The sequence below is a fragment of the Zophobas morio genome, unplaced genomic scaffold (genome assembly GCF_036711695.1).
Source record: "Zophobas morio isolate AGI-343-1 ecotype UQ-CSIRO unplaced genomic scaffold, CSIRO_AGI_Zmor_V1 ptg000058l, whole genome shotgun sequence".
In the NCBI taxonomy this organism is placed as follows: Eukaryota; Metazoa; Arthropoda; class Insecta; order Coleoptera; family Tenebrionidae; genus Zophobas; species Zophobas morio.
This window is the reverse complement of record NW_026972163.1, coordinates 7,151,197-7,177,829: the sequence shown is the minus strand read 5'-3', so window position 1 is coordinate 7,177,829 and position 26,633 is coordinate 7,151,197. Positions and strand designations below refer to the sequence as shown.

At 35.1% G+C, this 26,633-nt stretch overlaps 1 protein-coding gene across 2 annotated transcripts in view; it reads right to left on the bottom strand.

The window, feature by feature from the left end:
• LOC135143101 (heterogeneous nuclear ribonucleoprotein U-like protein 1) overlaps positions 1 to 3,891 on the bottom strand; it is a 102,255-nt gene extending 98,364 nt beyond the window's left edge. For both annotated transcript variants that reach the window (XM_064074961.1, XM_064074962.1), the window contains exons 1-8: positions 3,632 to 3,891; positions 3,126 to 3,331; positions 2,936 to 3,073; positions 2,639 to 2,885; positions 2,157 to 2,281; positions 1,546 to 2,094; positions 1,225 to 1,494; positions 1,048 to 1,170 (exon numbers count right to left, since the gene is read on the bottom strand). In XM_064074961.1, coding sequence (XP_063931031.1) covers positions 1,048 to 1,170; positions 1,225 to 1,494; positions 1,546 to 2,094; positions 2,157 to 2,281; positions 2,639 to 2,885; positions 2,936 to 3,073; positions 3,126 to 3,331; positions 3,632 to 3,773 — 1,800 coding nt within the window. In that variant the 5' untranslated portion in view covers positions 3,774 to 3,891. The remainder of the gene's footprint in view (positions 1 to 1,047; positions 1,171 to 1,224; positions 1,495 to 1,545; positions 2,095 to 2,156; positions 2,282 to 2,638; positions 2,886 to 2,935; positions 3,074 to 3,125; positions 3,332 to 3,631) is intronic.
• Positions 3,892 to 26,633: the final 22,742 nt, after the last annotated feature.

Genomic DNA, 26,633 nt, shown 5'->3' with positions numbered 1-26,633 from the left:
CAGGCAGCTTAGGCAATTTACCTTCTTCAAATGTTCATCATATTAGTAATAGTACAATTAATATTTATGAATATGGATTATCTAAAAAATAACTTTTTTAAGAATTTTGCGAAATTGGAAAAAAATCTTGTATGATGCACGTGAATAAACGAATTTTATCCACTTAAAAACATTATCACACTCAGCTTCGCCTTGTGTGCTAAACTATTTTTTCGTTGGATAAAATTCACTTTTATTCACTTATACCATAAATAGCTATTCTTCTGCGTTCTTGAAAAAAACCTTAACAACGTTAACTTCAATGTGATTTGATATGTCAGAATATCAAGTTACAGAATAGTTACTAAAATAAATTACTAAAATCCATGTTCACAAATCAAAATCCATAGTTACATTGTGGACATTTACAAAGGTCAACGGCCAAGTGGTTTTTGATTATGTGTCGACAATACATCTTACCTTAACTTATATGGATTTTCATTGAAAAAATCAAATTTTATAATTTATCAAAACGCTGTTTTATTGTACTGCAAAGGCGAGGTAAGTTCTGTCGAAAAAACCTTCACCCGATTTTTTACTTGATATAAGGTAATGACCGGGATGACGAAAAAATTATTCAAAAAAAATGTAATCGTTCTTGACGGTCTTTTAACTATAATTTTGACTATATTTTATATTATTATTAATATTATTATTATTATAACCACTCACAGTCCAGTACGTTTGGAGATTTATACACATAATAAAATCACTAATAGGCAACAAACCGACGAAAAGGAAACACGTATTCTTTTATATTCTAGTAGGAATAACGTTGAGAAAACATGAATTTCGTATCAATAATTTAGTAACAGAAATTTTAATACAATACTTACAATTGGGAAGTAAAATTTACTTGAAAAAATTACAGTGAAATAACGGGGGCACAAAAAAATCAAAAATAGCCCTTTGAACGATTAATTTGATTCCATGAAGTTAAGATAATTAGCATATATCTTTCATCTTTTCTTATCAATAATTGACCAATATAATCGAAGTATAACTTACCGTCATTTTTTCTAAGAAGTGTGTGTTTCCCAGAACAGTGTACCGCTTGTCTGGATTAGACTGAATGTATTCTCGCACCCAGTGGGTTTTTCCAGAAGCAGGCAGACCACACATTAATATAACCTTCAAGGTACATCGTTATATCACATTACTAATACATTCATAAAAAGCTCTTACTTCACAATCACTCCTATTTTCAGGACGTGCTAATCCAGCGACTTTTGCTTCCACTTTATCCAAAAATTGATATTCTTCATAAGGTTCAGGTCTAGAAAACCAAGATTCTTCTTTACTTCCCAAGTTTAATTCAAATGCATAGTTCCGTGAAAGCACATGTGGAAACAAAGCAAAATTTTCAGGCATTTCAGAATAAGGAATCTGTACAGCTTCTAATTGTGGCACCCCATTTACAGCATACGATATACTAATTCTGTTTTCATCAATACACTAAAATGTAATAACTAAAAAACTGATTATAAAATATACCGAAATAAATACCAAGAAACTTGTAATAACGTCACCAATACCAAACTGTACTCCATACTGTTGAAATTCTTTATTAGTAACAAAACTTCCAGAAGATTCATACCCATATGAATACTTATCCTCTCCCAATTGAAGACCAGTATCAAGTAAAGACCAACCCACACGAAACAAATGAGTAGGGAGTGATTCTGATTGTTCTTTACTTTGTATTTGTTGATCATCTGTGTACTCTTTGCATTCTTCTGATTCAGTAGTTTCTAATTTACACTCTCCTAATGCAGATACTTCCAACTCATTACTTTCTTTTATTCTTTCAGCTGACTGTTCTACAAATTCTTTCACTTCAGTTTCAGTATTTTGCAGTTCTTCCTCGTCACCATTTTCTTGTTTAGAATTAATATCTTTTCCATCTGTTTCCTTCGAATCAGTTTCATCTTTTACTTTATTCTCACCATGTTTGTATTTTGTTAATGATTTTTGCTGGTCTTTTCTATGTTTATCATAGTATTTTGAAAAATCTTCCCATTTTAATTCTTCTGTAACTTTAACTTCAAAACAAATCTAAAATAATTAAAATATGCCCAATGTATTTTAAGAAACTATTGAAATTAATTTTAAGTTACCTTTCCAGCAGTAACTCCATGAGTTGCCCGAACTCCGGCCCATGCAAATCCAAAAGCACCCTCATGGTAGGGTTTTGCTGATAAAAACGATTCTTTATCCACTTGTAGATGAAGGTCAGAATCATCTAAAATAAAACAAACACTTGGGCCATTTCTTAATATATGATGATTACCTTATCACTGTATATCAAACTTGAAATAGGAAATAAAAAACATGTGATGAATAAAATGTAGATTCATCAATTTGGATACAATGAGAAAAAATAAATACAAGAAATTCAAATTTATTACTGTTAGTAAATAAAAACTGCCGAATAAAAAATAAAAGACCTGTGTTGTAGAGTGCAGTTCAGGTAAGCTACATATTACTTTTATGCAGATTCACTTTGACTTGCAATGTCACTTTTAATTATATCGTATATTTGCTATGCTTGCCCAGAACCCTATATTGCATTACATGAACAATTAAAAAAATTACTTACACCAACTGAGTTGAACCTTGTCTGCATCTATGGGAGGTTCATCTTCTTTAACTGGTGATTTACTTCTTCGACGTTGAGATCTATCTGGCGATACACTACTCCGCCTTCGTTTTTCAACTTTTGGATCTGAATCTTGTTCCTTTCCTGCTGTTTCTGTCAGTTGGATCTGATTATTTTCTTCAAGCTTGATCAAATCAGGGTTATCAATTTGAGAACTCCAACGAGATTTTCTAGATTTGGATTCATCCTTAAAAACAAAATTATCTTCACAAACTTTGAAGAGCTTCCACTAATTACCATGTCTCCATTTTCATCAAGGTTGAAATTAACTTCTTCCAATTGATTTTCCACAGATTTCTCTATATCTTGTTCAGATTCGTGTATAACCACAGCATCTGGTTCTTTAGCCATCGATTCTAGTGTTGAATTTTCCGCCTCAACAAAAAAACAAAATTAAAAATCAATTCACTTATGAAATGATACTTACTTCCATGTTATCTTCACTGTTAGCAACAGTTACCAAGGGCTGAACAACTTCTGGAAAAGCAGCTCCATGTTCTTCTGAGACATTCTCTACATTTAGACTATCAGTTTTTCCATCAGGTACTTTAGACTCTTCTATATCGCAATCTTGCGATTGGGAGGTGTCAGGTTCCTCTGTTAAAGTGTCAGCAATGGAAGTGTCAGGCAATTCTGTTAAACACATGAGAGTTAAATTTCCCGCCAAAGACATCTGGGACTAGCAGAAAGTTATCTGGTACTAACTATATACCAGACAAAAAATTAAATTTACACCATCTTTAACATGAACATATTAACTTTACTGCACACATTTTATGAATTAACGCAAAATTAAATACTGATAACCATCGTAGTCATTTAATTAACAACTGACAAACACCAATGTTTACCATAACTCTGTAGTAATCGCGGTTTTCAAAACAGACGAAAACTTTCCTTAATATTTGTTCATCATAGTCACACTATACCAACCTCCTTTTAGTTCTTCTTTTAAAGCTTCTTTCAAGCGTTTTACCAACGCCGGTTTATTTCCTTTAGAGTCCAAACCTCGCTTAGAAAGTTCTGCACGTAATTCCACTACTTTTAACTTGGCAGGGTCCACTATTGAACTCATTTTCCCTTTTGTTTTTTAATTCACAACAAAAATTGAAACACACGTAATACTTTTTTCAACAACACAACTACGCACGCTATTCGTGCAAATGGCGGAATGTGGCGGACGTTGATGGTTAATGCGTTGGTTTGGCAACGCATGCGTACAATTACTTAGGCATTGCTATTGACGTAATTCCGCGCAAAATTTGAACATCAGTATCCACAAAGCAGTTATACTAATGCCCTTTCTCTTGAGAGTATATGTACATATATACATATGTAGTACTCAACTCGGCATGAGACCGTGCATTCTGGTTAGGCAGCGATTTTTTTTGGTTTCACAAGGTCGTAAGGGGGTTGGTCAGTCTTCGGGACTGGGGCTGCTTAAAGTCACCAGATAACCAGTTATCTAGTAACGTTGGGGCTGCTGTCATTCGGCCGCCACCTTGTAAAGTAAGGTGCAATTAGTATTTTTATATATCTCCGCAAGGTTCCTTTATTCCTCACACGACCTGTTTTATAATACCAGCCCTAACAACTAAATATTGGGACAACAAAAAATTTTTATAAAAAAATCACCAAACTTTTTAACAAAATGTAATTTATTTTAGATAATTAAAATTTTAAAATTACTTCGTTTTGCAAAACTGTTAATGTTTACAGCACAATAAAAACTGATGTCTAACTCAAACAGTGACATAAAACTCTAAAACAACGTAACATTTTGTGACACATAAATATTGGGACACAGCAAATTCAGTAACTGGTCATATCTCCTTTTGCCTTAATAACTGCAGGAATTCTTGCCATCATACTTTCAACTAATTTTCTGCAATATACAGGAGTTGTTATGGTATCCTATACTCGCTAAATTTCCTGTTGAAGATTGACAATCGCTTGTCATGGATGATTTCCTAAATATTTTTTTATTTCACGCCATACCGTCTATACTAGATTAGGATCTGGGCTATTCGATGGTCAGGGCAAACATTTATATTATTATTCTTTGTAATAAGTGTTGTAGGTGTGTAACTTGAAGCATCATCCTGTTGAAAAATATAAATATCAACAGGATAGACTGCTTCAGTAGTTGTTAATATTTTTTTACAAAGTCTCTTGACATTTGTTTGAATTTGTAATTTCCCTTCCATGAACGTTGTTAACTGGTCTTTAAATTCCGTTAATAGACATGCACCCCCAAACCATTTTTCCGCTTGCAAACTTGACTGATTGTTTAAGATAATCAATATTAAAATTCCTTTTTTATTTCAGTAACTCTTTTTCGACTATTATCTCACCCATACATCAAATTTGGACTCAGCGTTATATATTACTTTTCTCCAATTTTTATTTTGGTCATATTAACCAATTTTTCTTATGGGCAGTTTTTAATTGTGGTTTTACTTTAGCCTAACATAATATAAATAAATAATAAAGTCAATCAAAGATCGCTTTATTTAAGATTTACAATGTAAAAACCAAGGCCTGATTTGTGTATCCATTCGTGACAATATTGTCTTGAAACATTTAGTTGGTTATCGCTATTCCAGCAAGCAGTAATTTCTCTTAAAGTACTCCGTCGTCCAATTTTATAAATTTTCATCAGTTGTCGTTGATCACGCGGCTTCACAAGTGGTGGCCTACCGGGAATTTTACCTTTTATTCCTATGATAAAATACAACTTAAGAAGACTGTAGACATTTAAATAAGGTAACTTGAGCCTATAAAACGTAAATTTGCAAAAATACACCTTCAAACACCTATGCGACAGCATGAAAGAAATCTCCAGAAACACAGTGCTTCTATGGTTGAAACATAAGAAGGTTACGTAGTTACAGGAAATATTGTGTATATTATATAGGACTAGGTTATTTTATACAATTTGAAACCCATTTACTATGTACCTACAATTTTGAAGTGACGTGTTCACATTTTTCGTGGGGATGATTAGATGAAGTTTGATCAGCGTTTTTCAATGAAAATATAATTCATGAATCACATGACCCCATTTCGTCCAATAGAATTTGTTCATGCCCTTAGTTACATGTCTATCACAGCGATAATAATTTTATTGCCTTATTGTGGTCTGTTGCTATCTAAATTTAAAAACTGTCAAATTGACAAATTTTAAAATTTCGTAAATTTTTTTGTCTTTTATGGCTTGCCAACGTTGGAGGCAAGCTCAAAACGACGAAATCAACTCTATTGTCAAAAAATGTGTTCATTTATTATATTCTCATGTTGAATATAACTCGTGATATGATTAATAATCGAAGATATGGCTCGTGAAACCGAAGCAGCACATTCAACTCGTGCTTCGCACTCGTTGAATCTGCAGCTCGGTTTCACTCGAAATATTATCGATAATAATCATATCACTTGTTATATTATAACTGAGAATATAATTCATGGATCACATGACCCCATTTCTTCCAATAGAATTTATTCATGCCCTTAGTTACATGATACATGTCTATCACAGCGATAATAATTTTATTACCTTATTGTGGTCTGTTGCTACCTAAATTTTAAAATTTCATAAATTTTTTGTGTATTATGGCTTGCCAACATTGGGGGCAAGCTCAAAACGACGAAATCAATTCTATTATCAAAAAATTGCAAGCCAATTATGTCTTTTTTCGCATTACATTTTTACAATTCTTGATTTAATCAATAAAATTAATTGACTCAGTTATTATTTTTTTTCAGACACCCTGTATATGCAAATCAAAAAAATTGAATGGAATGATAAATCACAAGAAAAGACTCACCATATTTTGTACATTTTAAATAGGATTTATTCAGCAAAATTTTGTGGTGATGTCATAAATTTTTTAAGGGGGACGACCAAATACATTTTGATCAACAATTTACCATGCTTATGATAACTTTAAAACATCTTCAAGATTTCAAAGCATTCGGTTTTGTAGTTCCTGAGTAAATCAGTAAAATAAATGTATGCATTCATTAATTTTTTTGAGCCACCCTGTATATGCAAATCCAAAAAATATGGATGGAGTGATATATCACAAGTACAGACTCATCATAATTTGTACATTTTAGATCGGATTTATTCGGCAAACTTTTGAGCTGACGTCATCAAGTTTTTGGAGGGGATAACCAAATATATTTTGACTAAAGATTTATGATGCTCTTTATAGTCTTAAAACATCTGGAACATTTCAAAACATTCGGGTTAGCAGATTCAAAATTTAATTGCAAAATGTTGTTTTATAATTTTGATTTTTTTTCCAAAAATCAGGACGTTTCGGGTAAAAACTCAATCTGGAGTCGTAAACTACATGTCTAGGACTATGTTATTTTGTACAATTTAAAACCCATTTACTATGTACAATTTTGAAGTGACGTCATCGCATTAGTCGCGTGGGGATGATTAGACAAATTTTGGTTAGCGTTTTACCATCTATATGATATTCCTAATATAAGTACAAACACAGACAGACAGACGGACAGACGGACAGACAGACGGAAATGGGAGACCTATTTCTTCGTTTTCTATGGGTCATGAAAGATCGAGAAAACGTAAAACTAGCTTACGCTCGGGAAGTAAAAGTAAACTCAGCTGCGCTAACTGAAAATGAATTCTTAAAAATGGTACAAAATTTAAATGAAAATACATCAGACGGTTTGCAAAAGGAGTTTTTTTAATAGCATCTTTTGAATTAGCTTGGCGTGGTGGTGAAGGAGCCAGTTGTTTCACATTTGACAATACAGGACTTATTACAGGCCGGATTGAATATAATCCTGTCTTTTCAAAAACAGCACAAGGTGGTTCAAAACCACTGACAGACTGACAAGTAGTAAATGGTTGACCAAAAATAAAGACAACCCCAACCTCTGTCCCGTTAGGTATTTTTCTTTTCCATTTTATGTCGTGTATTAAACTATTTTATACGCTGTATCATCTACTAATGATGAAAAAAGGAAATAACATAAACACCGACAGAATGTTTTTAACACCCAATCCTTTTTGGAACAAAATACAAAATGCAGTGTGGTACAAAAATAATCCCGTGGGAGTTAATGAAATTGGTAAATGGGTAAAGTCGTTAGCAATAGTGACTGGTTTAGATATCAGAAGAAGGAAAATATCAAATCATTCTGTGCGCTCATCAGCGGTGTCTGCTTTGGCTAAAGCTGGAGTCGAAGAACAGCAGTTAATGAAAATCACAGGACACCAGAACGTTAACTCCAGTGGCGGCTCGTGACTGTCTGATGTGGTGAGGCGATGATAGAAGTTTGACAATAATAACATTAATAATAATTTATAATTATTAATAATTAATAACAAGTAATCAATACCAAGAATTACAGAAAATACATCATCAAAGATCCGAACATAAGAAACGACTGCTGTCGCCTCTGCAAAGCAAAACCTGAAACAATCCAGCACATAATCTCCTCCTGCAGCATCCCAGCACAAACTGACTACAAAGCTAGACACGACAACGCCGCCAAAATCCTTCACAAAGAATTAGCAACACTTGTGAACTTAATCGAAGATACGACACCCTATTACACTAACTTACATTCCATCTCCGTTCCTTGAAAATAACAGATACAAATTATACTGGGATCGCACAATACTTACAGACTTAAACATTACAGCTAACAGACCAGACTTATAAAAAAACACACGAACGAAGCCATTCTCATTGACATTGCTATTCCTAACATAAACAACATTATTCAAACATACCACACCAAGATTTCAAAATATCTACAATTATCGATAGAAATGAAATCCATGTTGAATCTTAAAAAAATTTCAATTCTACCCTTAGTTATCTCTAATATAAGTGTAGTCCCAAATAGCTTAGTTGAGAATTTAAAGTCTTTGCATTTGAATGATTCAATTATTGTCAAAATTCAAAAAGCTGTTTAGTTAGGAACATGTCATATTGTTCGTAAGTTTCTCGAACAGTCTGATCATGTCAGTCAGATTAGATTAGCACCAGTAGGTCAGAGTAGTGTAGGTCATTTTCCAAGTGATGCGCGGATAAATGGTCGGTAGTTACGCTAGACTTTTGGGGATGGGGTGAGATTAGAGAATAATAGCAGACTAATTTGTATGCTGTAATTCTAGAATCTCGAAAGTTGTTTTGTTAATCTAATCAATGCATATCATTACTTGGTCTTAGTACTCGTAATGATAGAAGTCTTGCCTGAATGCCGGTCATTTCCGGGTCAGTGGTGGGTCTTAATAATATTAATAATCAAATTAATTAAATTAATGTGATTAATGCATATTACTTGGTCTTACTAGTTAGTAATGATAGAAGTCTTGCCCGAATACCGGTCATTTCCGGGTCAGTGGTAGCTCCTAATAATAATAATAATATTAATAATAACACCCATAACACATTTAATCAACAATGTTTTTATAAGTCAAAATTTTGTTTAAACTAGCACTTTCTTGGAGGGATTCGGGAATAGTTGTTGTGTTCCTTTCTAAAGGTTTTAGGCCCATGAAATTTTTAATGTGTACTTTGGAACTTTCATGTAACTTTGCACTTCGGATGAAATTATTTAAATCGATATATCCCGAGACGTCGTACGAATATTACGGCAGAGCCATTCATATGTTTCGTACCAAGTTGATTTAAAAGATTTGGAGTACTGACGATTCTGTCGGTTATCAATGGAAGTTAAATGCATTAATGGTTTTGACTGCTCGTAATATTTTTGAAACGTCTGCGTTCATAATGTTTGCCACAGCTTGTTCTACGATTTGGACAATTTCTTCAGCGTTAACACTAGAGCGAAATTGTGTTGAAATTAAACTTAAAGGCTCGTATGGTATGTCTGGATGCAAAATACTAATAATAACATTGACAACACACCTACTTTTGATGTCTATTGTTTCATCTGCGCTAACCCAAATATAATTATCAGATAATTTGTTTTTTATTCTACAAATCGTTTTGTCAAAATGCTTTTTGGAGTAATATTTTCTTAAGGTGGACGCATCAGACAAATTACGACCCGTATATTTTTTCATAAATTGTTTCAAAACAGGGTGGTTAACTTTTTGTAATGGTATATTCGCCGAAATAAACGCTTCACATAACTCCCCAAAAAACTCTATATTTGATGTTCCTGCCACGCTGTTTGAGTGCTTTTTGGTCTTTATATGTCTTCGAAGACATTGTTTGGTTCGCATTTTGATGTTTTGAGGACAGAAATTGCAAACTACTCTACCTTTCCCTATAAATGTAAACGTGTTACCAAAATCTTTAATAAGGTGTTACATTATTTGCACTAAAATTTAACTTCTAAAAATATAAAAATAAATCCAAACAATTCTAATATCTAAATAAAAAAGTAATTTTCTAAAAGTCAGTAAGCAATCACAACTATATCCACCGCTTATGATAAAACAATAAAAAAAAAACCAATTCTAAAAATGTAAATCGGAACTCAACTATTTTCTTCAACAGTTGTAAATACTCTCCAACCCTTTAACAGTTTTAAAATTTACAAACGTTAAAATTACAAATAATAAATGCAAAGAAAATTTAAAAATTCTCAACCAATGAAAATCAAAACTAAACGTATTCTTCAAAATTATAAAAGACGTTTCTAGCTAATATGACCTGCTAAATGACCACTCTGCACGTAGACGTAAACACTGAGGGTTTCATCCAAGTAATAAACATCGACCATCGGTGTGTCGGGATCGCAGAGACTTTAAATACATAGACTGGCTGTTAGTAACATTTTTAATGCATTTTGGTGAAGCCACGGCGCATGGTAGTATGGACGCCATTGCTATAACTTTTATGTCAAATTAAGTGAGGTTGTGGTGGTTAGCAGTAGTAGTCTCTAGCACAGAACGTTTCTAGACCTCGAAATAAAAGTGGTTGTGTGTCGGGACTTACGAGATTGTTTGTAAATATGGCCATTAAAAATGATTTGGTAACTAAAATGTTTACCTTAACTTTGCAAAGTAGGACCATACATTTTTTTTCTACATAATGAACATGGATTAGTTGGACGTAAAAAATTCTTATTTTAATTTATTGCTTAAATTAATTTTGAGAAATTATTTGACTCTCGGAATAGGTTATGAGTGCCGCTTAAGTACTGAGCGTGAAAAAGCTATCTCTTTAAGACAAAAATTCACGAAATTAATTTTGTTTCAAGGACATTAATATTTTTAAAGGAATTTACATATACATATAGATATTATTATGCTAAATAAATAATTACAATTTGTTGTCTTTTTTATTTAACATTTTAAATTGCATTTTGTGACCGGAAAATTCAAATTTCGCGCACTTACGGTTATAAGCAATATGGCGGTCGAAAAACTTCACGTTTTTCCTGACACAGCCAGTCTATGTATTAAAGTCTCTGCGGGATCGGGTAGCAGCTCTCGAGCGTCCGACACGTTTACGCCAAAGCATCCTCTCTCTCGCGCGCGCCACTGTTACGTACTTGGTAGATAGTTGTCAGGACTTTAATTATAGTTAATATAACCATATGACCATAGTAACGCCCACACAAAGTACAATTTTTATTGGCTCTTTTTAAGCAATTGACAGATGAATGGAATAGTCAAATCAGTGGCGTAACTACCGGTGTTCCATGTGTTCGCTGGAACACGGGCCCGCTTCTTCAAGGGGCCCGGTCCGGTCACATGAACTTTTTTTAAATGGATTTTTTTTTATTATTGTGCAAATTAGATCCCGAAATAAAAAATTCGAAAATGTGCAGTAATCCCAGGATCGATCGTTCATTGCTATTTACGATTTTTTCGCTGCAAAGGACTGGACCTCTGGCGGCATCTCAATATCATAGACTCAATAAACTCGGGTTTTAGCCACCGGCACCGGTGGCCGAACTGCAGCAGCACTAAAATGTTTCTAATAAATCTGTCGCAGTGTCGCAGTGGCATTGTGGCAAATCTAACAACCCATGTAGTAAATTACCAATCTTTATCCGGCAAAAGTATGACTAATTTATGATGCAGGATGACAAAATACTTCAATTTTGTCCTCAGATCTTCAGTGAAACTTTATGCTGTAATATGACGTTAAAAAAATTCAGTTTTAGTTGTGTTTTATGAAAACTTTCGTATTTTCAAAACTATTCTAATTTTGTACTACTTGTGGTGCATTTTTGGAATAATAAAATATATCTGATGTATGTTACAACTAATTTTTTAAGTAGAAAAAAAACTGGTCCGCGAAATTATTGCAAAATGAGTACCTAGTACCTGCACTACTTTCACTGAAATTATCACAGCATGTTTCATTTTTCTTACAATACCTCTTTCGGTGGCTTCAGCGGAAAGATCTTTTTCGAAAATAAAAATGACTAAAAATTTTTTAAAAAACACAATGGGCCAATGCAGATTATCTTCACTGAATCTCTCAATTGAAAATCAAATTGCCAGAAGCTTAATGTGTCAAATCTTGTATCAACTTGTGCCCATTGCAAAGCAAGATGAAAACAATTTTCAGATAAAAAAAAGTGGGCATTATTATTTCTAATATGTATATATCTTAATTATATAATGCATCTTTTTTAAAAGTGGCGATAGGGATTTCCATGTTAAATTTTAGACCCCATGTTAACTATTGTTAGTGTGAAAACCCAGAAATGATTTTTTCGGTTCTACTTTAATTTCCACTACCACTTTTTGCAGTAAATTATTAATTTGTGCTTTAAACTGAAATTGCCTTTTTGATGTCCGCGATCGAGAAAACCTGTGTTTATAAATCTGCTGTAAAATTTTTGAATTGTGCTCTTCCCGGGTGTAGAATGATGTGGGTAGGCTTTAATGTATCCATCAGTGAGCATTTCCACTTTTTCTTTAATTGTGTACTGTGGCATATTGACAAATTTCGGTCACTAAAAACCAGTAATCGAACGAGTAATCAAATTTTAGAAACGTCAGGTAAATATCTGTTTTACATGGCTGCCTACAATATAACAGATAAAAATACCCAAATATTTTATTTTTTTTTAAAGAAATATCCTTTAATTTAAAGCGTAACCTTTAACAAAATCGACAAAAGATGACCCAAATTACATTCAGTAAAAATTTCAACTCTGAATCTTTACTCAAACATAAGTTAACACGGGGTATAAAATATAACATGGGAATCCCTATGCCCGCTTTTAAAAAAGATGCACTGTATGTATTCAGGTAGTTATTGTATTTTGTTTTTTTAATTCAGTGTTTCAGATAAAATGATTTAAAAAAAAACGTAAGCCTTAATTGCAATCTACTCATACTTTACTCATTATATACGTATTTTTAAATATTTTTATTTCGCTGTTCATTAAGGGCCCCACAGTGTTGTAGAACACAGGCCCGCAGTTTGATTGTTACGCCACTGAGTCAAATATATCGGGTCTCTAAATAAAAACTTGGTGAAGAAGGTTCTGTCACCAGATTTTGTTCTTTTTCGGATGTCTTTTCCGAAAATAATTTTGAAAGCTATGACCCGCTAATCACATTGACTGTTTGAATTAATTATTATTAATTAATGAATTAATTACCTTTAAATCACGTTAAATGAGTGTGATATTGAAATGACAACTGTCTCGAAGATGGCGACAAACACAACGACATACGGAAAAAACAATAAAATAGAAGGCAACTCTCTTGACCAAATTTTGAAATGGGCACCCGTTAGTAGGTACAATATGTTATAGGGAAAACAGTGCTAAATTTCTTAGAACACTCTTTCCGTTTACACATTTCCTTTTAGTTGAATTACTACTTATTTGCACAGTTCTGACGTAAGCGTTCTATTCTCTGTCAGTTCGATATTTTCCACTGGTTGTGAGTTTTTAATTTTACTCTGTTGTAACATTTTTCACAGCCTTAGGTGAGTGATTATAGCATGTTAAATTCTAGTTATAATGATCATATTATTAATTATTGCCCAATTAACCAGACATATTATGCATATAATATGACGTCCTTAATCAAATGCAACAATTGTTAGAAATCTCATTTCGCTATTATTGTTTGACTGTCGTTTAAGTGACTAGTCCAAGTGAACAAAACGATTGCTTTGTTTTTGTTTTCAGTGCTTATATTACAGCTTTATCTGAATTACAAGTGATATTGGCTTAAGTCCATTATTCCTAATAGTTAACAGCGATTTTTTACCAAAAGAACAATTAATAAAATAATTGACGATATTAGTTATCACTTTGTGGTCAAATGGTAGTGATTTGTGATGTTTTAATGACGTTCTTGAATTTTTATAGTGTATAATACTATGTTACCAACATAACACGAAAATTCCCAACTAATACATAGTAAATTATGGTCAAATTAAGACTAAAATGAGATTACAAAAAATTGATCTAAAGTTATTTAGAAAGAACTTCCCTTGCCTGGGTATAACATTTAATTTTGCGAATTACATATTTTTTATGATAACCCCTATTAAAATAAAGATACTTGTGGATTGTTAAAGTACAGATAAAGAAGCATGCAGTGCGTTGTTTCAAGTGAGTTTGTAATTTTATAGTTCAATATAAGTATTAGAATGTTAGGAGCGGTTAATTGTAGAGGGCTGCTATAAAAAAATTAAAATGAACAAATGCAGTGATAGATTTTCGGATGCTAATTACCCTAAAAATAGTTAAATATTTCTGCACGTACAATTAAAAAAAAATCAGAACGAAAAATTTCATATAATGTTATCACGTTGAAAAAAATACGATTGTAGCCTTTCAGCGGTTTGAAATCGAATAATATATTTGAAGTCGAGTTGAAGTGTATTACATAGTGACCGTCAGCTCATTGAGCAAGTTAAAAATGAAGGGGTAGTGTCAAATTGAAGTCCTAATGATGCTGGTCACAGAAAGTTCAGGAGAAAAAGATTTAATATAACTTTTGAGCGGAAGCGATAATGATTTCACAAAGTATTTTTGTTAATATGTAAAAAATGCATATACAAAATAAATATCTAATTTTTCGTTAATATTTGTATTTCTTAAATTTTAGTTTTTTTTCCAAATAAACCTTATGTCATAGCAAAAACTAAACTTCATATTCGTAATTAACAATATAACAACTATGCAAAACGGTTGTTAAAACAAAAACAGGTCATTAACATTACAATTTTCCAGACCTGTGTTGTTAACATTTCCCTCACTTGTATTTTAGTTCTCCATTTCCAAGAAAATGAGCCTACACCCAAGTAAATAATTTTGTTAAGGTCCAACTGTTCGGCCGCGGTTACTAAACAGTTTGGGCACGACAAATCACGACATTCACATTTGTTGTGGTCAACGATACTCAAGTTTGCTTTAAAACGGCACCTTCACCCATGCCATTTAGGCTGAATCCTCCTATATACAGGATGAGTGTTATAATAACGGGACCCTGACCAATTTTCAATGCAACACAACATACATCTATCAGTTATTGCTGGATTCCACAATAAACACATATGTTTTTAGGATGAACGTAGGTACTCTCCTTACTAGTTGTCTCTGTTTCTAAAAGACGTCAATCAAAATTTCACAAATGAAATATTAAAAAAACACCATGTGATAACCCAAACTTCCCGCCTTTAAATTGACGTTGAAAAGTTTGAAAGGCCCGCGAAAAATTAAAAAAATTCAAAGTTTGGCCTTGGCTGTGATCGTCTAACAAATAGGAACCTACGTTGTGTGTTTTTTTTTGTTTTTGAAAAATGGCGGGAAGACGTTCTTTCATACAAGTGAGTATATACTGCATGTGAGTCGAGAGCGCAAGAAACAACAAAATTTGGGGGGTCGAAATCCTTCCTTGGAGGAAAAGAAACGAAAAGCGACAGTGACTCAGCGTACCCTTCTGGTGACTCCGCAGGGACACGGCGTCATCGGTCTTCATTCCCAAAAAACCCCTGGGGTTTTATTCACCGAAATATTACATTTCAAACACCTTAAGAGATATGAAAGGAAACACTCGCGAATTGACAGACATACACATATGAAGAACGAACAAACGGAAAATTCTATACATCTGTTTGGGATCAATGCAAATATTTGAATATCGCAAATTTAACAAAAACAAGGCAAAAACAGAATCAAGTAACGGGATGCAAATACACAAGTTATTACAGGCGTGTGGCGGCAGATCTTTTTTTTTAGTTACGGTAGTTAACAGGAGCACAACAAAAGTGCCCCTGAGGCGTTGTAGCATAAGCAGAGTTTGGGCTACCGGTCTGGAGCTGTTCTCCCCCCACGACGGTGATTCTATCTATCGCAAAGCCTACCCCACACGCATATCTCCATTACGAACGTGCCCTGCGGAACTAGGCCATGACGGTCGTCCAACCCGCAAGAGATCTCGACTATTGGGCCAAGTCGAGAAATTTACAACATCGGCGGCCGCCCCTGAATCTATCCAAACCTGTGGACTTATACAGGTGACACGAAAAATCTCGTCAGCTCGACTAGGAACCGAACCTTGCTTCTGCCACGTTTTCTGTGTCATTTAACCTCAATTCCATTTTAAAATATTCAATCTGATATTAACAACAACTGAACAAGTGTTAAAGTTTCAAAGAGCAATAAACAACATTTAGATTCGCCATACAATCTTGTGAAATTTTAAACAACAAATAGTTTTTATGTGAGATTAAAGTTGGACATCAAATAGTTTATATGATAGAAATATTCATCAGCAAAGTATTTACAAAACAGAATTCAGCAAAGATTTATCAAACAGAAGATCTGGTGGGTAATAAACTTGTACAAATAGAAATATTATGTGAGGTTAAAACTGTAGAGCATGAAATTTACGTTCAATTAAAATTATACAACAAACAAAATTACTGAGGTTAAAATTGTGAGATTAAGAAATATTGTTTGAGGTGGAAAATTGCAGAGTTAACAAAATTTACAGGAGATTAATAATTGCCACACTTTATCAACGATCCAAACAAAGAGTTTACATTATGTCAAATTATATCATGATCCAAGTGATTGGTTACTTAAAAAAAACAAATTACTTTGAGAGTTTAAAATACCGCGAACTGGTTACCCCACGTTGACGTAATTGAATAAAATAAAAAAAATAAAAATAAAACACATAGGTAATAAACAAACACAACAATATCCAATCATCGCTCCGAGGGAAAAAGCGTCTCGGTGATGCAAATTTTAAGATCGTTGCGAGGAAAAAGCGTCTCGGTGATGTAAATTTTAAAATCGTTGCGAGGAAAAAGCGTCTCGGTGAGGTAAATTTTAAAATCGTTGCGAGGAAAAAGCGTCTCGGTGATGTAATCAATCTGTAGCGTTGTGAGGGCATGTCTTGATAAATTAATCAATCTGTAGCGTTGTGAGGCATGCCCCGATGAATTAATCATGATAACGATGATAACCGCCTAAGGGAAGAAAACATTTTAAACCCCTCTCGCCAGTTCGCAGTATAATGAACTTGTTTAACTGCCGTAAATGAACTATTAGCAATCTTGTGTGAAGGATTAAGAAATGTTATAATGTAACGATTACGTATATGCATCCAGAAGCTTATTCGTAATTAAACAATAAGGTGTTTTCCTGACTAAGTAAATTTCATGAAATCTTCTAGCAAGTGGTTTATTTAAATAATCCTGATTGTTAAATTGTGTTTGCACTAGCTGACTATTAAGAAAAACTAACTTGATTGGGGAATTTATAAACAATGAAACACATTTACAGCACGTGTTTCGGTGGACCGGAAGTCCACATTTCTCCGATTAAAAGGGCACAAGAATTAACCGTGCGGGTTGGAGACAACTGTACTATTATGAAAAATTACGATTGATTGCTGTTAAACAAAGGCTTCCTCCTATTTTATTAATTACCAAACCAACTAATTTAAACCTAGCGGTTACCACGTGTTTACATTCTCACAAGCACATTCATAATGACGCTACGCCATGCAGCTCCTCTACCAACCCTCTAACGAAAAACCCCTAGCGCTAAATTCTCACGCTACCAGGTTGCCTATGTTTAACGATTTCCCTTTTGTGATTGAATTTTTTTTCTTTCAAATTCAAATTATTCAAGTGTGATTTCGCGCCGCTGTCAATTAATTTCCTACTAGTAAAATCAGCTGATGCTCTCCCACGCGCTTTAGAAGTGGAGACTGTTTTCAGTACTACAAGAACATGCGACAGTGTCAGCGTAGCAGATCCACAGAATGAAGAAACAACAAGATAGAAAAGCTATCGGAAACACTGTTACAGCAAATAGATGAAATATTTCGAAGACGGGAGAATAATGTCTCGTAAGCAAAGCATGGAATGCTATAGGTGTAGGCGTCAGAGACATCTCAAACGTGATTGTCATGCTCGATCACCAGTTCCAAGAAGAAGCATACAACAGAGATTTCACCGAGGTGCAAAAAAGAATCAGTACTTTGAGGAATGTGTTCGCTGGTGAGAATATGGCCACCAGCGAAGTCACAATAAGAAGTTTCGCCAGAGGTGGTGGTTCAAGCATGCGGGGAAGATTAATGAACTCCAGCAGCAATCATCATCGATACTGGTGCTGAAGTATCAATTGTACGTAGAGGACTTGTGAGAGTTGAAGATATAAAAACTATATCCGAAACGATGAGATTGAAAACTGTGACTGGAGAGTCGACGCCGATCATGGGTGAAACATCGGTAGAAATCTACATCGGTCAACTAAGAAAAAGACATCGGGTTTTCGTGGCTGGCATGGACGATGACTTCGTTTTTGGAATGGATTTGATTAGCCACCATAGATTGACAGTTGTTTCAGTGAAGGAACTCCTACGTGTTGAAAATGAAGAGTTCAAGCTGAATCAGCGTTGTATTGAAGCGAAGTATGTAAGATTTTTATTTTATTCAATTATGTTTCCCAACAGGAGGCCCAATTACAGGGAAACAGGACGGACACAACACCCAGAGGCAGACCGAGAATCGAACCTACGACGCAAGGTGTAGCGGGCAAGCACGAAGCTAACTAATAACCCACCCGGGTCCCCACGTCCTGATCGATTGTCAGAACTGCAAACACTGCAAGGCTGTTGATCAGCGCAAAACATGTTTCAACCGCAGGAAGAAAGCAGTCGTAGATGATGAATGGAGTACAGCTAGGTTTAGAAAAGATCAGGAGGAAGACGTGGATATTGGACCGCTCCTCCAATGGAAAGAAGATGGGATGGAACGACCTGGGTTGTCGGAAATATCACATGAGTCACCTTCTTTCAAGGCGTTATGGATTCAGTGGAACTCTCTGCATGTCGAGAACGGATTACGTAAACGAGCTTGGGAAAGTCCGGATGGGAGGGATGTCACAATTCAATTGGTGGTTCCGGCCATCAGAACCATGGATGTACTTCGAGAAATACACAACGTACGTTCTGGTGCTCATTCTGGAATAAACAAGACACTCTAAAGTTAGGGAAAGATTGTATGGGTTCGTTGTCGGGCAGACGTCGAGAGCTGGTGCAAGAAGTATAGGATCTGTGCGGCGGTCAAAAGACCGAAGATTAGGGTGAGAGAGCCGATGCAGACATACACCATCAGCTCGCCTTTTCGAAGAACTGCAGGAGAAAGTGGGTGCCCTCCCGGTGACGGAAGAAGGGAACAAGTACACGAAGGTTAAAGACTACGACGATGGCTTACAGGAAAAGTTGCTGAGCGTTCACGAAATGCAGCACTACAAAAATAGAGTGGCGAGTGGTAGAATGAAGACACGTTACGACCTTAAGGCCAAGTCAGTAGATTTGGTATGACTTTACAACCCCCGAAGAAGGAAAGATCGTTGCCAGAATTTGTCAGCAGACTGGGAGGGTCCATATACTGTCGTGACGAAAATTAAGATTGCTCATTTGGACCGCCACAAAAGTGGCACTCAGTGGCGTAGCTAACTTCCACTGCCCCCCCCCCCCCCCCCCCCGCCGCAATTTATAGTAAGCGCGCCCATACACCAAATTTAATAAGTAATATAAATATGTACATACTTACTAGTTTGCATATTTTAAAAAATATATCGGTTACGTTACGGTCTGCGCCCCCCCGCACTGCGGGGTCTGCGGGGGTGCTATTTACGCCACTGGTGACACTGCAGACGTTTCTGATCGGGACGATGGCTGTGGGTTTTCGCGAGAGCTTTCTAGTACAGTGGCGGCTCGTGACTGTCTGATGTGGTGAGGCGATGATAGAAGTTTGACAATAATAATATTAATAATAAAATTAATTAAATTAATGTGATTAATGCATATTATTTGGTCTTAGTAGTTAGTAATGATAGAAGTCTTGCCCGAATACCGGTCATTTCCAAGTCAGTAGGGGGTCCTAATAATAATAATAATAATAACACTCATAACACATTTAATCAACAATGTTTTAACAAGTCAAAATTTTGTTTAAACTAGCACTTTCTTGGAGGGATTCGGCAATAGTTGTGTTCCTTTCTAAACGTTTTAGGCCCATAAATTTTTAATATGTAGTTTGGAACTTTAATGTAACTTTGCACTTCGGATGAATTTCTTTAAATCGTTACATCGCGGAGACGTCGTCCATGTGTTTTTTACATTGCCTAAGAGTAGACACGGCTAACAATATAGACTTTCAGCATAAATATTACGGCTACGGCAGAGCCGTTTATATGTTTCGTACCAGGCTGATTTAAAAGACCTGGAGTACTGACGATTTTGTCGCTTATCATTGGGAGTTAAATGAATTTACGGTTTCGACTGCTCGATATTTAGCAAAATTTACCGACGTTCTAACTCGGTTTGCCGTGAAAACGGCGTTTCAAGAAGCAACATGACAACATCGCAATATCGTACTCGGGATTCATTTTTCACTCACCTGTACCCTGTACCTGTGAAAGAGACAAAAACACGAAACACCAACACTTGGGCTTTTATTCACGTTTATGCTAATTACCCACGCACCCTGCACCCCTACCATTCTGTAAAATAAATGGGAAAATGGTTTAATTAGTGCGCCGAAATTGGCCGAGAAGCATCGAAGATATCGCCTCAGTTCCGAGCGAATTCATGTATAGGAGCATAGCAGCTGAGTCATGGAAATCCGTGTCTGTGATTGGGCTTCGTTGGTTCAAGTGAACCGACGCTCTGGCTGGTTCAGTTAAAGAACTCGGGGCATAAATCGTACAGTATTCAACTGAAAATGTCCGCAGAAAGCGTAAAAAATAAAAAATCATCTACAGATTTTGTAACTAAAAATGCATTGAAAGCTTTTTTAATTATAAATTAAGTCAATCTGTTCTTAAGATATATGCTGTGAGGCGCCGCCTCACGTGCCCCATATGACGAGCCGCCACTGTTCTAGTATATACGGCGTTGATGGGTGACTCATCGGCGGGGCGGTGATCGCTAAAAAAAAAGCTTGGAAGTGGAGGTCGCGATTTAAAAGTAAAAGATACTTGACAATTATTATTATTAATATTATTATTATCATACTTTGAGCTGAGGCAGTGCCTATTAAGCTCACGATTTTACTAAAACAGAGAAATACAAATTGTAATCAGCGTAATTTACAATGGCGACAATTTATTATCTTCTGTTAATGTAGCTTTGCTTTGAATGTGTTGATACTATGAGAATTAATAGCGTTTGCGGGTAGGGCATTCCAGGCAGTAAATACTCGATTACTTAAAAAGTTTTCCCGGATCTTGCTTTTGTACTGATTATGACGCAATTTTAAGCTGTGACCACGAAGACGTTCGTCACTGTTGATGTTAAATAAAGGTGACAAGTCGACCCCAAGATAACCTTTCAAAATTTTAAATGTCCAGACTAAATCGTTTCTGGATCGTCTTTCGGACAGAGTGCAAAGTTTTAGTTCTTGGAGCCTCTGAGAATACGGAAGGTTATGTAGGCTGGCGACCGTTTTGGTTGCGCGTCTTTGAGCTCGCTCTAATAACTCAATGTCTTTTTGTAAGAAAGGACACCAGACAACAGATGCGTATTCCAACTGAGGTCTAACATAAGATTTATACAATGTCAGAAATGACTCCTTCGATAGACTTTGGAAGGCTTTTCGAAGCAGATACATCGTAATGTTTGTTTTTTTAACAGTTTTTAAAGAGTGGTGCGACCATTTGAGGTCGCTTTGAATCGTGATACCAAGGTCTACATACTTATCAACCGCTTTGATGAGATCGTTGCCAATACGATAGTTTAAACATGGATTTTTTGCACCCAGATGAAGAATGACGCACTTTTCTTTGTTAATAGGAATTAGCCACAGATCGCACCATTGTAGCACAGTATTTAGGTCTTCGATTAGGATATTATAACTGCTGTTGGGATAGTTAAAAATTTTAAGATCATCCGCATAAAAGGCATGATCTGATTTTAGAAGACGACTTAAATCAGATATATAAAGAACAAATAAAACAGGCCCTAGGACGGATCCCTGAGGAACTCCGGATTTTACAGCATAATTATTGGACAATGAATCACCAACTCTGACGTAAAAGACACGTTCAGATAGGAAAGCGGATATCCACTTCAAGAGATTACCCTTAATACCTAACTCTCTCAGTTTGTGTATTAGCCTTCGATGAGGAACTTTGTCGAATGCCTTTTGAAAATCTATATAAACAATATCAACGGAATCACCACGGTCAATAGCTTTGGTCCATTTATCTAAACAGTATAAAAGGCATGTCTCAGTGGAACGACCAGGGAGAAAGCCATGTTGTTGGTCAGGTACTATACCTTCATGAATAGCAAAATGAATTATTCTTTTACACAAAATTCGTTCCATTAATTTACAGCAAACTGCAGTCAAACTTATAGGACGATAGTTTTTACGGCCAGTTTTGTCATCTTTTTTAAAAATGGGTGTGACAGAAGATTTTAACCAGTCGGACGGTAAAGAAGTTGAAAGTAAAGACTGCGACATTATGTGAGCAAGAGGCTTGGCTAATTGCAGAGCATATTTTTTTAAGAAAGAACCACAGATATTATCAGGACCAGGGGCACTATGTTCAGAAAGGTTCAATAGCTCACAATAAACTATAGCTTCATTTATTTCTATAGTATCAAGATACGATGATGTCGGGGGAGAACTAGGTAGATTTTGAGAGTCTTCACTGGTATATGTCAGTGGCGGCTCGTGACTGTCTGATGTGGTGAGGCGATGATAGAAGTTTGACAATAATAGTTATATTACTTGGTCTTACTAGTTAGTAATGATAGAAGTCTTGCCTGAATACCGGTCGTTCCCGGGTCAGTGGTAGGTCTTAATAATAATAATAATAATAATAATAACACCCATAACACATTGAATCAACAATGTTTTTACAAGTCAAAATTTTGTTGAAAGTAGCACTTTCTTGGAGGGATGCGGGAATAGTTGTTGTGTTCTTTTCTAAATGTTTTAAGCCCATGAAATTTTTAATGTGTACTTTGGAACTTTCATGTAACTTTGCACTTTGGATGAAATTCTTTAAATCGTTATATCCCGTAATGTGTAAATATTACGGCAGCACAATTTATATTTTCCTAGGTACCAAGTTGATTTAAAAGACTAGTTAGAGTACTGGAATTCTGTCGCTTATCAATGGAAGTTAAATGAATTAACTGTTTTGACTGCTCGATATTTAGCAAAATTTGTCGACGTTCTAGCTCGGTTCGCCGTGAAAACGGCGTTTCAAGAAGCAACATGACGATATCGTACTCGGGATTTATTTTTCACTCACCTGTACCTATGAAAGAGACAATAACACAAAACACCAACACGTGGGGTTTTATTCACGTTCATGCTAATTACCCACGCACCCCGCAACCCTACCGTTCTGTAAAATAAATGGAAAAATGGTTTAATGAGTACGCCGAAATTGGCCGAGAAGCACCGAAGATATCGCCTCAGTTCCGAGCGAACGCATGTTTAGGAGTATAGGAGCTGAGCCATGAAAATCCGTGTCTGTGATTGGGCTTCGCTGGTTCAAGTGAACCGACGTTCTGGCCGCTTCAGTTAAAGAACTAGGGGCATAAATCGCACGGTATTTAACGGAAAATGTCAGCAGGAAGCGTAAAAAATAAAAAATCATGTACAGATTTCCCATTTCAACATATTTTTGTAACTAAAAATGCATTGAAAACTCTTTTTTAATTATAAATTAAGTCGATCTGTTCTTAAGATATATGCTGTGAGGCGCCGCCTCACTTGCCTCATCTGACGAGCCGCCACTGGTATATGTACTGGCAAAAAATTCTGCTAGTATTTCAGCCGATTCAGAGTTAGATTTAGAACAATAACCATCGTTGTTTTTTACAGTAGGCAAAGAAATTTTCGAACACAGTTTGCGTTTAGTATATTTATACACTGCTTTTGGTCCTCTGTTCAACAAGGAATTTTCATAAATTTGTCTGGCCTTATTTAAATCTTTGCTTAGTATATTGGCAAAACTGCGGTGCAACTCAAAATCTTCTGTTTTCTTTGTCAGTTTATATTTTTTCCACAATTTTCTTTTATACTTAACCCTTCGCAGTAAATCCCCTGAAATCCAAGGTTTTGTACTATTCGACTGCTTGACTTTCGTCTTACTGTTGTTAGCAACTACACTATGTATTGTGTTTTTGAATACATTCCACAAAGTTTGTACTTCAGAAATAGAGTAAAAGGCTTCCCAGTTGAGGTGGTCCATGACAAAAGAAACTTGTTACAATTAATATTCGGAATCATATCAGAAACATTCTCCTGCGTCTTGAATTTCTTGCACTCTCGAGTTGACCTGCTCCTCACTTCTACAGACGCCCTCAACTCCAACAATACGAGCAACCCACAGCACCAATGATTAAAATTTGACATAAATAAATAATCAGACAATGTTTTTACCTTGGTCATGAGATATTCGTCGTCATCAGCAGTCAGTTAAAAAGGTTTTTTTTTCACTAGTAGCCGTGAAGCATGCAATTGTTGACTTATTTATTAGAGGTAGTAAAGTTCAACTTTTACCACCAAGGTTAAAAAAGAAGATTGAGGTTATGTATGAATTGCTAGATGTAATTATTTCTTAAATAATGAATAAATGTGTGCTACTAACATTACTTAAGGATACGCATGGTAGTTAGTAGACGATGGAAGATAAAATGATTAATTCAGCGACAAGTGTAAGCGGTTTTCTTGGTGTTGAAAATTTAGGTTAAGTTTGTCGCAAGGTTTCTACTAGTGAAAAAAATAGTAGGTATATTAACCACGTTTGTGAAGCCAAAGCGCTTTAGAGCTCTCGACGCTGTGCGTGTCGGGTTCTAATTTGCGTTCGGTCTAGAATGGTTGTCTTCACAACCTGGTTAATAATATACTATTATCTTATACCATCCAAAAATAATAAATTTCATATCAGGACATAAATTTGTCCACCGTATGTAGGATATGTAGTTGGCGGGCGTTACTAAATAAATGTCTATTGAAGTCGAGGGAACATGGGAACATCAAATTTTAATACTGGTTCTGGCTCTGTTCTTAAGTTCCGAAATTGTGCTGTACATTTTCATAATAATTGATAATAAAAAAAAAATCATTAGTAAGTTATTGTTTTCTTCTTTACAATAAATACATGGAGCAGCAAGAGATTTTATCAAGATTTAAGTTTTAGTGAAATACTGGAACCTTAGCAACCAGCATTTCATTTAATGAAATAGTGATTCGTTTTAGCAATGCCAAACAACGGTAATAATGGGTAGAATATAAACAGGTATAAGTGAAAATATTGCTCCTAAAACGTGCTTCGCAAGTTCCACATTCCCACAAACAAGTGTTCATGCGGGAAGCAGGCGGGCTAGTTGATTATTATCTTTGAATGATTTTAATTTAAGTTCCAGCCTCGTTGTAGAATTTTTCACGTGTTTAATTCTGTTCAATCAGATTATTATTATTATAATGGGAAAAATCAACTTACAATATTATACTGAGGATAATTTATAATAGGTATGTTGTTTTTGTTTACCGACAAGTTTTCTAATTTTGACAGTGGCCAAATTTAAGAAAATGAACCAAAATAAACGTTTTAGGTCCGCATCTGTGTGGAACAGATTAATGAAGAAATTCCAGTAAAAACACTGTAATTAGAAGTAATTCAGTTTGGTCGCAATTACAATTATTTAGTGGCGAAAGGGGGTACAATCTAGAATAAAATACCTCTGTCACAAAATTGGCCCACATTTTAACAGAGTGGGCATTCAATATGAAACTGTGTAATTCTCTAACACCATAACCATCTCGGTGAAAACTATAAAGAAACGGTGCGATCAAAATAATGTGGAACAAAACCGCCAAACTTATGACAATATATGTATTTTAACGAATTTAACAGAGTCATAGACCCGTTTAAAGATGGGGACGCGCGAAATAATAGAAGTACAAAGCGAAAACCTGATGCTCTGAAATCTGGCAGGCGTTTTACGACTATCCTAAGCATAGTAAATGGTCAATTAAAATTTATCCGTTTATACCCACCCAAAAAAAGCTGATGCCGTCATCTCAAATTTTTACCATAAATATATATATGCACAATGTTAAGAGCCCATATGGTGGTTTATCATATTTTCCAGAATTGTTTATACTCGTAAAAATACTCGCGAAAATTTGCCCATACAGTACTGTTATTAATAGTATTACACTGGACTAATTCAAATTGGTATAGGTTACGTGTCTTCGTGAAAATGTTGATGACGTAATAAAAAAAAAATTATATGGAAAAACTCATTAGAAACACATGCATGCGATACTTCAGTAGCTGTACTTTAACAATCAACAAATGAATGTATTATTTTAGTTCATAGGGGTCAACATCAAAGTTAAATTTTATAATTTTTCGAAGCTGTATTTGTGTTTGTGTGCCTGTTATTTAGGGTCGAGGGTAGTTCAAACGAAATAACCTTTAATCATTTTTT